The sequence below is a fragment of the Petromyzon marinus genome, chromosome 54 (genome assembly GCF_048934315.1).
Source record: "Petromyzon marinus isolate PM22_M1 ecotype Great Lakes invasive population chromosome 54, UKy_Petmar_22M1.pri1.0, whole genome shotgun sequence".
Lineage (NCBI taxonomy): Eukaryota > Metazoa > Chordata > Hyperoartia > Petromyzontiformes > Petromyzontidae > Petromyzon > Petromyzon marinus.
In genome coordinates this window covers 6,894,705-6,911,391 of record NC_133720.1, presented here as the reverse complement: position 1 = coordinate 6,911,391, position 16,687 = coordinate 6,894,705, and the positions used below count along the sequence as shown (strand labels likewise).

Sequence of the window (16,687 nt, the reverse complement as noted above, 5' to 3'; positions counted from 1 at the left end):
TGGCAACGGTGAAAACGGTTCAAGGGCCACGACAAGCCGCTTCGTCATGCAGCTCAGCGGGCCTTCACCTGGTAAGTAAAAGTAAAATTATTTGTAGTTGATACTCTTTGGTTCTATTCGGTAAAGTCACGTAGGTAAAAAAATAAAACAACAAAAATCACGACGTTTCGGCCACAACACAAGCGGCCTCCATCAGGTGAAGGGACCAGGCTGTTTCGAGGACAGCGCTGGAGTGAAACACAGCCACGCCAATCTAGTATTTGTAGTTGAGTTTACGAGCACCCGGCGCACAACCCCAACGAGCGACAACCCCCACCACCCCACCGCGGGGGGGGGCGGGGGCAGGGGGGGGGGCGGCGGGGGGGGGGCGGCGGGGGGGGGGCGGCAGGGGGGGGAGGCCTCACCTCCGACTCGGCGAGGCTGTCGCCGGCCTCGCTGCGGAAGGAGCTGCGCTTGCTCAGCTGACTCGAGAGCGACGCCTTGGAGTCCGACTTGCGCAGCTTCAGCCCGCTGAGCAGCGAGCCGCTGCGGAACAGGCCGCGCTTCTTGGCCGCCTTCTCGGGCTTGGCGTTGGCGCCCGCGGCGAGGCCGGCGAGGGCGAAGCCGGCGCGGGTCGTCAGCAAGCCGGGGGCGCCGGGCGCGGCTGCGAGGGCGGCGGTGCAGCGGTTAGCGCGACGTGAAGCCCCAGCGGACCCGGGTCCCCGATGTTTTCCCGTTCGCGGGACCGGCACAGATCGTCGGCCTCCCCCTCCCCCAACCCTCCCCACCCCCCCCCCACTAGGTCGACTTAGCCTTAAATTAGTAGCTGGGGCGGAGTGCGTAAAACACCGGCACTTGGGAGACAAAGGCGGCCCGGCGCGGTGCTGGCCACACTACTGCCCCCGTGTGCCGTGCCGGCCTTCATAGTTGCAAATCGTTAACAGCGCTTGCCCCAAGTCTGTTAAAGGTTATATGAGGGATCTATGTCTCTGGCGGTGGTGGTGATGGTGTCGGTGGTGCTATTATATCGTCATGTTCTTGGCAATTGATTCGTAACAGATGTTTTTTTGGGTGGGGCCACGTGATTAATGAATTTCCGTCATTCTGTAATCATAACAATCATCAGGGCTATCGGATAACTCCCATTCTTCAGCAAAATAACATCACAATTACCTCTTTTTTTCTCAATCATAATCATCATAACTAAATCATCGTCATATCTAAACAATTGTCATTTCCGCATCAGCATCCTTTTTAAAATCATCATTATCATCATCATCACCATGAGTTCTGAATCGTGACAATGACGGCGGTGGTGATGACAGTGCAATGGCAGCAATGGCAGTAATGGCGATGCTGCTGCTGATGAGCTTAAGAAAGCCGAGGATGGCTTTGATGATAGTGACGGCGGTGATGATTACAGTGCAATAATGGTGATGGTGATGCTGGTGATAGTGGCGGTGATCATAACATTGAGCGTGGTGATGGCGGTGGCAGTGATGATGACAGTGAGAGTGATGATGGTGGAGGTGATTATGATGACGTTGAGAGTGATGATGATGGTGGTGGCGGTGATGATGACAGTGAGAGTGATGATGGTGGAGGTGATGACAGGGCCGCCAAGTTTTCAGAGTCGGGGGGTGACAATTGCTGCCACGCGTGCGATCCCAATCGAGTCATTCGCGGTGAAATTCTTTTGCAAAATTTGGCAAACGTGGACCGTGACGCCGGCACACAACAGCCTCCTCTTGCGAATCACGTCATGGTTGCGGTGATGGTGGTTAATAATAACAATCATCGTTATCACGTCAACTCAAAACAATGCGCCAACACCACGCAGTGTTCGCTCGCTCTCGTAGATCGGAGAGGGAGGACGACGACGCGGAAGGCAGCAGGAGGAGAAACCACAGACGAGGAGCGGAAGGCAGCGAGGAGCCGGCGCCACCAACGATTGCCCCAAGCTCTGCGGTCCTCTATATACGAAGGTGCTATTGGCCAATTCATCTTTACATGTGGGAGGAAACCCACGCTCAGCCTCAGATGAGTACCTGGTGCGGTGTGTAAACATCTCCGCTTGGGAGAAAAAAGGCGGCCCGGGTGTGGTGCTGGCCACCCACCCCCTCGTGTGCCATGCCGACCTTCATAGGTGCTCGCTAACAGCACTTGCCTCAAACAGTCTGTGAAGGCTACACGGGGAATCTTTATCTTTTGGTGGTGATCGTGATGGTGGTGGCGGTGGTGATGATGATATGGCGATGGTTGCGGCGGTGGTAGTGGTGGTGGCAGCGATAGTGGTGGTGGTGGTGATGGTGAGTGGTGGTGGTGATGGTTGCAACAGTGATGGTGGCGGCGGTGATGACGATGACAATGGTTGGCGGCGAGAGTGGTGGTGATGATGGTGGCGGTAATGGTGGCGGTGGTGATGGTGGCAGCGTTAGTGGTGGCGGTGATGGTGGCGGTGATGGTGGTGATGGTGGCGACGGCGGTGATGATGGTGGTGATTGTGGTGGTGGTGATGGTGGCGACGGCGGTGATGGTGGTGGTGATGGTGACGGCGGCGGCGGTGGTGGTGGCGGCGGCAGTGACGGTGACGGTGATGGCGGTGCGTTCACCGTTGGGCTGGGGCTGCTCGGCGGTGCCGTTGCTCTGCTCGCCGGCGCTACGGATGGAGAGCAGGGAGGAGCGGTGGGCCGCGCGGTACACCGACGCCATGCCGTACGGCACGCTTTGCCGCAGCCCGTAGCCATGGCGCTCCCCGTTCACCCACTGGCCCTGGTAGGTGCCTGCAGGGAGACAAAGGTAAAGGTAAAAGATTCGCCACCACGCTCCCCCCCCCACCACCACCCCACTGTGTCGAGGCAAGTGCTGTGAGTGAGCACGGCAACTCACTATTTGCCGGCCGGCAAGGCCGTGACCACACGAGTTGGAAGTGTGGATGGTGCTGCGTCCGGGCCGCCTTTGTCTCCCCAGTGTTGATGTTTGTACACACTGCACCGGGTGTCCCTTTTTTGAGGCCCAGTTGAGCTAGCGGTGGTCCAAAAATCATTTCAGATAATTGCCACCAATGGTAGCCGCGAGCAGCCGTGAGTATGGTGCGCCAATGACTATGAAAGACGACAAAGATCCTCCGTCAAGCCTTAACAAACTGTTGGGGCAAGTGCTGTTAGCGTGGCCAGCACCACGCCCAGACACACTATTCTTTACTGATATTTTTATTTTACCAGGTAAGGCCCCAGTGAGCTATGTAGCTCTTTTTTCAGAAACGACCTGGCCACAAACAGCCCAACAAAGTGGCTTGTCATCATCATCATCACATGGAAATGTGTAGCAGCCAAATAATCTAAACGCGTGGTAGTTGATTCTAAATATGGAGGGAAAAACCGGAGGACCCGAAGAAAAATCCACGCGACCACGGGGAGAGAGACACCACAAACTCCAAATATACAGCAGCAGCAGGCGGCTCGAAACCACGCCTCCTGTATACCAGGCGAGGTAGTTAACATCTCCTCGCCACCGTGATGATGATGAGAGAGAGAGAGAGACACACTGACTCCAAATATACAGCAGCAGGCATCCGGGTCGGGATCGAACCCACGGCCTCCTGTATACCAGGCGAGGGAATTAACATCCCGCCACCACGGTGACCACACAGCCACATGCAGACAGCCGCGCATGCACGCACACACACAGACGCAGACACAAAGAGGGATGGGCATCTGGCGACTCCGATTGTATCGGGCTGGCAGGCGCCAGGTTATATTTATTGTGCTGATCAATCACCCACGCCGAACAGCAAAGACAAAGATTCCCTCCCACCAAATAGCCTTAAAAGACTGTTGGGGCAAGTGTTATTAGCGAGCACCTATGAAGGCCGGCACGGCACACCAGGCGGTGGGTGGCCAGCACCACGCCCACAGCCGCCTTTGTCTCCCCGGACCCGATGTTCACTACACACCGCACCAAGTGCTAATTTGAGTCCGAGTCGACCTCGGGGAGGGCCCAGAACCGGTTCAGGATAATCGTCACCGGCGGAGTTGGCCGCGAGCGGGAATCGAACCCCCGGGTCGCCGGGCTTGTAGCGCAGCGCGCTAACGCCTTACACTGCCGCCTAACAGCACGCGCAGACGCGCACACACAACACACGAACACAACACGCCAGGGCAAACGGATGCCACACGTCGCGGTAACGGAATTATCGCGCCAGCTGCATCACGGTAACGGAATCGCAGAGGAGGTTGCGCACCCCACCCCCCCCAAAAAAAAACACACACACAGAGCGGCGACGGGATTACAGCGCGGCCTCGATTCGTGGTGACAGAGCAGACGGCGCGCGCGGACGGAAGCGCTTTCAGCAGCGAGCGAAGAATCCCCGCAACCAGCAGCAGCAGCGGCGGCGGCGGCGGCGGCGGCCTCGGTAAAGTTGCGCTAGGAGAGCGACACGGAGGCGCCCGACCGCCGACGAGGGAGCGTTTACGGGCACCATCGCTGCAGACGATAGCAGCTGCCGGCCATCGGAGCCCCGGGTCGAAAACGATTTTGTATTTTGCCTGGTACGAACCCGCCGAAGCTGCCTAGCTCTTTCCTCAGAAGCGACAAAACGAGGGCCGCAAACGATAGCTCAACGAAGTGGCTCATCGTCGCGTGGACATTTAGAGCGGCCAAATACCTTGAAACCGGAGGGACACACCGGAGGACCCGGAGAAAAAATCCACGCGACCACGGGTAGAGAGAGAGAGACACACCGCAAACTCCAAATATACAGCAGCAGGCGTCGTGAAGAGTCGGGATTGAACCCACGACCTCCTGCACACCAGGCGAGGTAGTTAACATCTCCTGGCCACCGTGCCGGCGCCCCGTTCGGGGACAGTTGCCGAATCGGCGCGGGAAGCGACCACAGACGAGGCGAGAAGGGGGCCGTGCCGTGCGAGCCGGCGTCGACAATTGCCCAAGATTTGACGGTCCTCCACGTATATTTTTTACACATTTTATTTTAACTCACTCTGTTGTCGTCGTTGTCGTTCATATTCTTAGCTCTTTCGGTTAAGTCACGTTGAAGGGAAACAATAAAATAATAAAAAATATATAAAACAATACAAAAATTATCACGACATTTCGACCATAACGCAAACGGTCATCATCAGGTGTGAAAAACCAACACCTGATGATGACTGTTTGCGTTATGGTCGAAACGTCGTGAGAATTTTTTTATTGTTTTATATATATTTTTTATTATTTTATCGTTTCCCTTCAACGTGACTCTACCGAAAGAGCTAAGAATATGAATTACTGCAGTCACGAAAGCTTTAAATCAAAAGTCGTTGTCGTTGTTGTATCCTCAAATCTTGCAAGTCAATTTTAACCCACTTCCCAATGTGGTATCGACTGCAAACTTGGTATACTCATGTCATACTGATGACAATACTATATCCTATATTAAGAAATAAAAAATATATTTTTAAACAATCTTTTGTATATGTTATGTTTCGGCTTGGGTCTAATTGTCCACGCTCAACTGACGTTGGCTGTAATTGGGCACGGTCCCCTTACGTTGTGGCAAACTTCGGGGCCACTTCCTGGAGTCGTGGAGTTCTGCCATTACTAAGTACATTTCATCCTGTGTAGGAACCTCCTGGTTACTACACCACCAGCCCACAGGGGATTATTGTGTCCGTCCGTCGTGCATCCAAAAATGGGAGGGGTGGGGCTGGGTGGGGAGGGTGGGGCTGGGTGGGGGGTGGGGGCTGCGTGGGGAGGGGCCTGTCACCCCGTGGTGCCCTTATAAAACTCAACGTTTAACCTACTCACGCCGGCTTGTGCCCGCCCTCACAGTCGGGCATATTTGCGGAATACACCACGTGGTGGTGCCGCCGTTGTTGACCCTGCCCATTGACCGAGCAACCCAACGTTCCTACCTGCTCCCTCCACAGGAATGTATTTTAAAGAGTGTTTAAAAAAAAAGTTTTTTTTTTTTTAAATATTGCATCCGCTCATGACGTGCAAAAGCGCTTGCCACGAATGAACCGCGGACACCTCGGCTTTGGGCTCGGCCATCGAACCAAACCGGCGGTGGTCGCTGCGTCGTACCGCGGCGCTTTCAGATGCGCTTCTGCGGCCGTCTGGAACGCTCTTCCCTTCCGCTCTTAGGAAGCCACTGGGAGCTGTGCGCTCTCTGTGTTTCGTTTGCCGTCCTTCCGAAGACTGTCTGTGTGTCCCCGCGCATGACGTCACTCCACGTCAACCAGCCCCACTCATTAATTATCATTATATGGTGACGTCGTCCAAATGGACACCGCCCCCCCCCCCTCCCCCATTCATAATAATTAGCGGCTGACGTCACTCCACATGGGGGGGGGGGGCGAGGCGCCTCCTCCCCCCTCTTCGACGTCAACTCACAACCCTCGCTACGAAGGCAGAACCCTCACGTCATCGCGTGATCTCCGTGACGCTGCTGCTGAGACATCAAAGTAAAAAGGACGTCACGACGAACAAGGTATCATAACCTTCAAATTAAATAGGCCTGTGTCGCCGCGCCACTTGCGAATTGCGCACGCATGGATGCGATGAATATCACGTGGCGGTCTGATTTTCGCTCGCGAGTTTCACATTTACTGCAATGCACCCCGTCCTTGGGCGGGCAAAAGGATAGTTAACCGTCAATCGACGTTGTTGGGTTGTTATTATTGTGCGTTGGCTGCTGCCCGATGATGCACTCGAATTGTTAAATGTTGTGGGTTCACTCTCCAAGACGCAAAGCGGTGTTGCCGTTCCGTTGACGTAACGGCGACCTTCACTGATTGGCTGTGCCGGGGTGGTGGTCGGGTTTAACGACGCGGTTATATGAACGCGATATTAAGGGGCCGTCCATAAATGACGTCACGCGGTTTTGGACTATTTATGACCACCCCCCTCGTCACGTGGCGTCACAAAGGTCTGACCCCCCCCCCGCTCACAACAAAACATATTTACATTATGAAAATAGAACACGCTTCAAATCGCTTTAAACTATTGCCATTGTAGTGCGTATTTAATGTGGCGCTGCACTCTGATGTTGTAGGAGAAAACATTTATTAGAAAGTCTATTTAATTAAGTTAGAACATGTTAAATTTTGGTTTAAAGCTTTCGTGACTGCAGTAATTCATATTCTTAGCTCTTTCGGTAAAGTCACGTTGAAGGGAAACAATAAAATAATAAAAAAAAATATAAAACAATAAAAATTCTCACGACGTTTGTGTTGTGGTCGAAACGTCGAGAGAATTTTTATTGTTTTATATATATTTTATTATTTTATTGTTTCCCTTCAACGTGACTTTACCGAAAGAGCTAAGAATACGAATTAGAACGTGTTGTCTATATTTATTTAAAGTTGCGCGTTTTGACGTGACGTCACATTTCTCAGACCCTGCCCCCCCCCCTTCGTCACAAATGTCTGACCCCCCCCGCCGCCGCCCGCCGCCCTAGGTGCGTGACGTCATTTATGGACGGCCCCAAACACAACAACAACACCTCCATTGTGGAGGAAAGGTCGAGTTCACGTTTTGTTTGTGGGCGCCTCCTCCTGGCGCCTCGTGGGTGAAGGAGCGGGGGAGGGAGGGGGGAGGGGGGAGGGAGGGGGGGCTTCCATCCAGCAGTGGATTGACCACGGCTGATGACGTCGATGACGAGGGGCATGGGGACAGCTACGTCACGGCGACGACGACGGGCGCGTGGGTCCCACGTCCAACCGCTCGCACTGTACAGGGGTGGAGGAGGGGGGGCGGGGGCGGCGTCAGGGGGGGGGGGGTGACCCCGCTAACGAGATGAGAACCCCGTGCAGCTGCACCCCCTAATCCACACCCCCCCACCCACCACCTGCCAACCGCCAATCACCACTAACATCGCCCCCCCCACACCTCTCCCATCGCCGGTCCCCTAGCAACACCAGCGGTCAATTAATTCCCATGGCAACCAACATCCTTGCCATGCATCATCATCAACGCTCGTCTTGCCTGGAGCCTTCTCCCACCTCCTTCATTTCCCCTCCCTCATCTCTCCCCTCTCCTTCCTTCTCGCCTCTCTCCCTCCTCATGTCTCCTCCCTCTCCTCTCCCCTCATCTCTCCTCCCGTTCCCTCTCCTCCCTCCTCCCTTTCTCCTTCCTCATGTCTCTCCTCCTCCTCCTCCCTCTCTCCTCCTCCCCCCTCTCTCCTTCCTCATGTCTCTCCCCTTCTCCCTCTCCCTCTCTCCTCCTCCTCCTCACTCTCTCCCCGTAACCCCACCGTCTCTCCGTTCCTCCGAAACGCCCAGAGCGCGCGCGCGCGGGGGGGTGGGGGGAGTTTAGAAATCCGCGGAAGCTCCCCAACACCGCAAGGGCAGGATTGTGGGAGGGGTGGGGGGGAATTTAGAAATCCGCGGAAGCACCCCAACACCGCAGGGGCAGGATTGTGGGGGGGTTTAGAAATCCGCGGAAGCTCCCCAACACCGCAAGGACAGGATTGTGGGAGGAGTGGGGGGAGTTTAGAAATCCGCGGAAGCTCCCCCAACAGCGCAGAGGCAGGATTGTGGGGGGGTTAGAAATCCGCGGAAGCTCCCCAACACCGCAAGGGCAGGATTGTGGGAGGGGTGGGGGGAGTTTAGAAATCCGCGGAAGCTCCCCCAACAGCGCAGAGGCAGGATTGTGGGGGGGGTTAGAAATCCGCGGAAGCTCCCCAACACCGCAAGGGCAGGATTGTGGGAGGGGTGGGGGGAGTTTAGAAATCCGCGGAAGCTCCCCCAACACCGCAGAGGTAGGATTGTGGGGGGGTTAGAAATCCGCGGAAGCTCCCCAACACCGCAAGGGCAGGATTGTGGGAGGGGTGGGGGGGATTTAGAAATCCGCGGAAGCTCCCCAACACCGCAGAGGCAGGATTGTGGGGGGGTTAGAAATCCGCGGAAGCTCCCCAACACCGCAAGGGCAGGATTGTGGGAGGGGTGGGGGGGATTTAGAAATCCGCGGAAGCTCCCCAACACCGCAGGGGCAGGATTGTGGGGGGGGGGGTAGAAATCCGCGGAAGCTCCCCAACACCGCAAGGGCAGGATTGTGGAAGGGGTGGGGTGGGTTATAAATCCGCGGAAGCACCCCAACACCGCAGGGGCAGGATTGTGGGGGGGGGTTAGAAATCCGCGGACCCTCCCCAACACCGCAGGGGCAGGATTGTGGGTGGGGGGGGGGGGAGGCCTCCATCCAGCAGTGGATAGACCAGGCCCGATGACGATCATGATGAGACACCCACCAACGAATCGTCCGATTCGTCCACGCACGGCCACGATTCCGGGGGTGGTGGGGGGGGGTCAACGATTCCACTCAAGGGATGTTATTGTATTTGTGTTGCTGTTGTTGTTGTTGCTGTTGTTCTGCCGCGACTGTACTGTCCGTCTCGCGTGCACTGCCCGTGTTGCGGGCATTGTGGCCATCGTGTTGCGGAGATGGAGCGGTGGCGCAGCGGTTAGTGCGCTGCGCGATTTTCACGAACCCGGCCACGACCCGAGTTCGATTTCCCGTTCGCAGGCCAACGCCGGCGGCGATTATCTGCACCGGTCACGGGCTCCCCCCTCCGTCCCTCCCCTAGGTCGACTCAGCTTCAAATGAGTAGCTGGTGCGGTGTGTAGTAAACATCGCCACTAGGGGAGACAAAGGCGGCCGGGCGTGATGCTGGCCACCCACCTCCTCGTGTGCCGATCTGGCCTTCGTAGGTGCTGCTCGCTCATAGCACTTGCCCCTACAGTCTGTTAAGGCTACACGGGGGAGATGTTTGGCTCTGGTTTTTTTTGGAGCATTAATAATGCAAAAACGAGTACTCTACATCACCGCCGACGTTTCGAGCAAACACCCTCCTTCACAGCACACACAGGGAGGCCAGAGTGGTGAGCGAGGCTCTTTCGGGCTACCTCGAGCGATTTACGCGCCCTGAAGGACCGTCGCCCGAAACGTCACCTGCCGCATGCTCATTTGTGTCTTGTTCAGACCGCAGTGTTGTTGTTGTTATTGACACGTGGAGCGTGTTGCTGCTGCTGTTGTTGTTGTTTGTGTGCACGGCGGTGGAGGCACGAGGAAGGGGTTCAAATCGTTCGTAAACAAAAAAGAAACGATCGTGACCGTCTCGGACGTAACGAGACACACACAAAAAAAAATCGTCTTTCATCGGCGCCGGGCGCGACGCTCCGTTCCATCGTCGACCGTCGTCATCTCGAATCTGAGCAGATGGGTTTCCCCAGCACCATCGCCAGTGGCGACCGTAGCAACCCACAAACAACAAAGATCCCCCGTGTAGCCTGTAACAGACTGTTGGGGCAAGTGCTGTTAGTGAGCAGCACCTATGAAGGCCGGCACGGCACACGAGGGGGTGGGCGGGCAGCATCACGCCCCGACCGCCTTTGTCTCACCGGTGGCGATGTTTACTACGCACCGCACCAGGTACTCGTTTCAGGCTGAGTCGATCTAGAGGAGGCCCAGGACCGGTTCAGATAATCGCCACTGGGTGTTGGTCGTGAGCAGGAATCGAACCCGGGTCGGCCAGGTTCATAGCGCAGCGTAGCGCTAACCGCTACACCACCGCTCCCGACAAACAACCCCCACACACATTCACACACTCACACACACATTCACACACTCACACACACACATTCACACACTCACACACACACATTCACACACACACATTCACACACTCACACACACGTTCACACACTCACACACACACATTCACACACACACACATTCACACACTCAGACACACACACATGCACACACTCACACACACACATTCACACTCACACACACACACATTCACACACTCACACACACACACACATTCACACACTCACACACACACACTCACACACTCACACACACACATTCACACACTCACACACACACATTCACACACTCACACACACATTCACACACTCACACACACACATTCACACACACTCACACACACATTCACACACACTCACACACACACATTCACACACACACATTCACACACTCACACACACATTCACACACTCACACACACACACATGCACACACTCACACACACACATTCACACTCACACACGCACACATTCACACACTCACACACACACATTCACACACTCACACACACACATTCACACACACACATTCACACACTCACACACACACACATTCACACACTCACACACACACACATTCACACACACACATTCACACACTCACACACACACATTCACACACTCACACACATTCACACACTCACACATTCACACACACACATTCACACACACACACACATTCACACACTCACACACACATTCACACACTAACACACATTCACACACACATTCACACACACTCATTCACACACACATTCACACACTCACACACACACACATTCACACACACACTCACACACATTCACACACACTCACACTCACACACACATTCACACACACTCACATTCACACACACACACTCACACACACACTCACACACACATTCACACACACACACATCGCGAAACAAAACCAGGGTGCCCATTCAGTCAATAATGAGGGCCCACGCGATTTCTAAAATTAATTTCTTTAAAATTAAACTGGAGCAAAACTTTGGTTTCGGGTTGGAATTGGTGAACATTTTCCAACCCCCCCCCCCAACACTTAGCAGCACCCTCGGAGAGTCTTGAGTCTCGGCGAGAATTCTCCAAACACCTTGCCGGATGTATCTGCTTATCCAGGAAAAGCCGCCGTCGTCATCGCACGCCAACAATCAAGCACTGCCAACCAACCAATTTGAAAGGGGATATTCCCCAAACCATTATCACAGTTTCACAAACACCCCCACGCACACACACACATCACTCGTCCTACACCCTCGCCTCCGATTAACGCGGTTGGATACGTAGTTCCACGCACAGACTAAACACCTCATCTCCTCCCGAACACGATGATCGCAACACCGACGACGTCTAAACACCATCGGAGCTCCACTCTGGTCTCCCTTCATCACCACCACCGCTCGCAAATACATCTCTAACCCGCTCGTCGTGATCTGAACAGGCCATTCATCACCAACCATCACAATCCACAACCATCCAAACACGACCACAATATTTCACCGCCACCATTAAAAAAATTACCACCACCACCAAAGATAACCCCCCCTCCCAATTTACAGCCTTAACAGACTGTTGGGGCAAGTGCTGTTAGAGAGCACCTATGAAGGCCGGTACGGCACACGAGGGTGTGGGTGGCCAGCACCACGCTCAGCCGCCTTTGTCTCCCTCGTGGCGAAGTTCACGCACTGCACCACGTGCTCATTTGAATCCGAGTTAGTCTAGAGGAGGAGGCCCAGGACCAGATCAAATAATCGTCACCGGTGTTTTTGGCCGTGAGAGGGAATCGAACTCAGGTCACCGGGTTCGTAGCGCAGCGCTCCCCAAACCAGCAAACCACACCACCACCATCAATCACCTCGCCTCCATCAGGACAAGTCTTCGCCCCACCATCACAACCCTCCACCAAACAGCTGTATATACCTCTACCACCACGACCATCATCTCATCCCCATTCGTGTAGGCCTCCCACCACCACAATCACTGCTCACCACCTACTATTCTCAACCTCCATCCGAGGTCTCCATCACCACAACCAACCACCACTATCTCACCACCACCACTACTATCTCACCACCACCAACCTCACCTCCATCCGAGTAGGTCTCCACCACCACCACTATCTCACCACCACCACGCACCACCACCAATCTCCCCTCCATCTGAGTAAGTATCCACCAACATCTCATCACCACCACCCACCACCACTACTATCTCACCACCACCAATCTCACCTCCATCCCAGTAGGTTTCCACCACCACTACTATCTCACCACCACCACCGCCCACCACCACTACTATATCTCCACCACCACCACCCACCACCACTACTATCTCACCACCACCAATCTCTCCTCCATCCGAGTAGGTCTCCACCACCACCATTATCTCACCACCACCACCACCACCCACCACCACTACTATCTCACCACCACCACCACCAATCTCACCTCCATCCCAGTAGGTCTCCACCACCACAATCTCACCACCACCACCACTACTGTCTCACCACCACCACCAATCTCACCTCCATCCGAGTAGGTCTCCACCACCACCACCCACCACCACCAATCTCACCTCCATCCGAGTAGGGCTCCACCACCACCACTATCTCACCACCACCACACACCACCACTACTATCTCACCACCACCACTATTTCACCACCAACCTCACCTCCATCCGAATAGGTCTCCACCACCACCACCACTATCTCACCACCACCACTATTTCACCACCACCACCAACCTCACCTCCATCCGAGTAGGTTTCCACCACCACAACTATCTCATCACCACCACCACCCACCACCACCAATCTCCCCTCCATCTGAGTAAGTATCCACCACCACCAACATCTCATCACCACCACCCACCACCACTACTATCTCACCACCACCAATCTCACCTCCATCCTAGGTCTCCACCACCACTACTATCTCATCGCCACCACCCACCACCACTACTATCTCACCACCACCACCACCAATCTCACCTCCATCCGAGTAGGTCTCCACCACCACCATTATCTCACCACCACCATTATCCCACCACCACCACCCACCACCACTACTATCTCACCACCACCACCAATCTCACCTCCATCCCAGTAGGTCTCCACCACCACTATCTCACCACCACCACCACCCACCACCACTACCATCTCACCACCACCACCAATCTCACCTCCATCCGAGTAGGTCTCCACCACCACCAATCTCACCTCCATCCGAGTAGGTCTCCACTACCACCACCACCACCACTATCTCACCACCACTACTATCTCACCACCACCACCATCCTCACCTCCATCCGAGTAGGTCTCCACCACCAGCACCCACCACCACCAATCTCACCTCCATCCGAGTAGGGCTCCACCACCACCACTAGCTCACCACTACCACACACCACCACTACTACCTCACCACCACCACTATTTCAGCACCAACCTCACCTCCATCCGAGTAGGGCTCCACCACCACTATCTCACCACCACCACTATTTCACCACCACCACCACCAACCTCACCTCCATCCGAGTAGGTCTCCACACCGTACCCGTCCTGCGCACCGTTCCCCCAGGTGCCCTCGTAGCTGGCGCCGCCCGCCCTGGCCCGCCTCGTCCCGTAGCGGCCCTTGCACCCGTACGTCCACTCGCCCGAGTACACCCAGCGGCTGCCCTTCTCCTCCACGCCGAGGCCGTGCCGCTTGCCCTGCGCCCAATGGCCTCGGTAGGTGTTGCCGCTGGGCCACGTGTAGACGCCAGCCACCTCGAAGCCGTGGCTCCACGAGCCGGCGAATTCGCCCTGGCCCTGGGGGCCCGTGCACACACCGTGGCCGTGCGCCTTGCCCTGCTCCCAGCCGCCGCAGAACGCGCCGCCATCGTCGAAGTCAAAGCGTCCGCCGGTCATACATGCGGCGTGGCGTGGTGGGGGAGGAGGCCTCGTGGTGGTGGTGGGTGGTGGTGGTGGTGGGTTGTGGTGGTGGAGGATGGTGGGTGGCTGGCTGGGTCGTGTTGTGGATAAGTGGTGGCTGGTGGTTTTCTGTAGAGTGGATGAGTGGTGGTGTTCTGTAGAGTGGGTGGTGGTGGTGGTGTTTTGTAGAGTGGTTGGTGGTGGTGTTATGAAGAGTGGGTGGTGGTGGTGTTCTGTAGAGTGGGTGGTGGTGGTGTTCTGTAGAGTGGATGAGTGGTGGTGTGATGTAGAGTGGTTGGTGGTGGTGTTATGAAGAGTGGGTGAGTGGTGTTATGCAGTGGGATGAATAGTGGAGGTGTAATGTAGAGTGGAATAGTGGTGGTGATGGTGACGTGTTTGTGGCTGGTGTAGAGTGGATGGGTGGTTGGTGTTATGTAGAGTGGTGGTGTGATGTAGAGTGGTTGACGAGTGGTGGTCGATGGTGTGATGCAGTGAGTGGGTGGATTGTGGTGTTTGATGGTTGATGCTGATGCTGGCGGTTTGAATGTCAGTGCGATGTGGTTGCAGTGCTGATGGTGGTTGCGGGTGTAGCTGTGGTGCCGGTGTGCTGATGATGATTAACAAGGTGGATGATGATGATGGTGGTGGATAGTTGTAGTCTGGACTATTGATGAAGTGACCACGCGTGGTTTTCCTTCGGTAAATTCTCTGTTGTGGTTGCGCTGGTGACGGCGGCGTAGCTGTTGACAGGTGAGTAGATGGTTGGTGAGGCACAGCGTGGGTATTAATGCAAAAATAAAAGCGGCAATTTACCCAAATAAAAAAAATATTGAATAAATAAACCCATTCAATAACAACAAAGACAGTCGTAACGTTAGCAATCAGTGCTGTGGCTTAATAGCCCATGTACTTAATTACTTGCTCCGGTTATACCACTACCACCCAGAGTAACAATAATTAATGATGATGTTGATGATGATGTTGTTGATGATGATGTTAACGCCGTAATCCTTCCACGTGACGGAGCATTCAGCACAAACACGGGGGACTATGCCGTCCAAACACAGGCGGTGACTGCAGAGAGAGAGAGCGAGAGAGGGGGGGACGGAGCGGGGAGAGAGAGGGGGAGGAGATGGAGAGAGAGGGGGTGGAGAGAGAGAGGAGGGAGACAGGGTGAGGGAGGGAGGGATAGGGGAGGAGATGGAGAGAGAGGGGAGGAGATGGGGAGAGAGGGGAGGAGATGGAGAGAGAGGGGGGAGGAGATGGAGAGAGAGGGGGGGAGATGGGGAGAGAGGGGAGGAGATGGGGAGAGAGGGGAGGAGATGGAGAGAGAGGGGGTGGAGAGAGAGAGGAGGGAGACAGGGTGAGGGAGGGAGGGATAGGGGAGGAGATGGAGAGAGAGGGGAGGAGATGGGGAGAGAGGGAAAGAGATGGAGAGAGAGGGGAGGAGATGGGGAGAGAGGGGAGGAGATGGAGAGAGAGGGGGGGAGATGGGGAGAGAGGGGAGGAGATGGGGAGAGAGGGGGGGAGGAGATGGAGAGAGAGGGGAGGAGATGGGGAGAGAGGGGAGGAGATGGGGAGAGAGGGGAGGAGATGGAGAGAGAGGGGGTGGAGAGAGAGAGGAGGGAGACAGGGTGAGGGAGGGAGAGATAGGGGAGGAGATGGAGAGAGAGGGGAGGAGATGGGGAGAGAGGGGAGGAGATGGAGAGAGAGGGGAGGAGATGAGGAGAGAGGGGAGATGGAGAGAGAGGGGGGAGGAGATGGAGAGAGAGGGGAGGAGATGGGGAGAGAGGGGAGGGAGATGGAGAGAGAGGGGAGGAGATGGGGAGAGAGGGAGGAGATGGGGAGAGGGGGAGGAGATGGGGAGAGAGGGAGGAGATGGAGAGAGAGTGGGGGAGGAGATGGAGAGAGAGGGGAGGAGATGGGGAGAGAGGGGGGGAGGAGATGGGGAGAGAGGGGGGGAGGAGATGGGGAGAGAGGGGAGGAGGAGATGGAGAGAGAGGGGGAGGAGATGGAGAGAGAGGGGAGGAGATGGGGAGAGAGGGGAGGAGGAGATGGGGAGAGAGGGAGAGATGGAGAGAGAGGGAGGGGGGGGGAGATGGAGAGAGAGGGGAGGGGGAGATGGAGAGAGAGGGGAGGAGATGGGAGAGAGGGGAGGAGATGGGGAGAGGGGGGAGGAAATGGAGAG

At 55.5% G+C, this 16,687-nt stretch overlaps 1 protein-coding gene across 2 annotated transcripts in view; it reads right to left on the bottom strand.

The window, feature by feature from the left end:
- The window catches only part of LOC116954211 (uncharacterized), a 37,108-nt gene extending 20,831 nt beyond the window's left edge, over window positions 1-16,277 (bottom strand). Inside the window, exons 1-3 of one of the 2 annotated variants that reach the window (XM_032974751.2) lie at window positions 14,115-16,277; window positions 2,592-2,762; window positions 405-643 (exon numbers count right to left, since the gene is read on the bottom strand). In XM_032974751.2, the coding sequence (XP_032830642.2) occupies window positions 405-643; window positions 2,592-2,762; window positions 14,115-14,496 (792 nt within the window). In that variant the 5' untranslated portion in view covers window positions 14,497-16,277. Of the gene's footprint in view, window positions 1-404; window positions 644-2,591; window positions 2,763-12,677; window positions 12,766-14,114 lie in introns of those variants that run through there. The other variant, XM_076052143.1, reaches the window with a different exon arrangement.
- Between the last annotated feature and the right edge of the window lie 410 nt (window positions 16,278-16,687).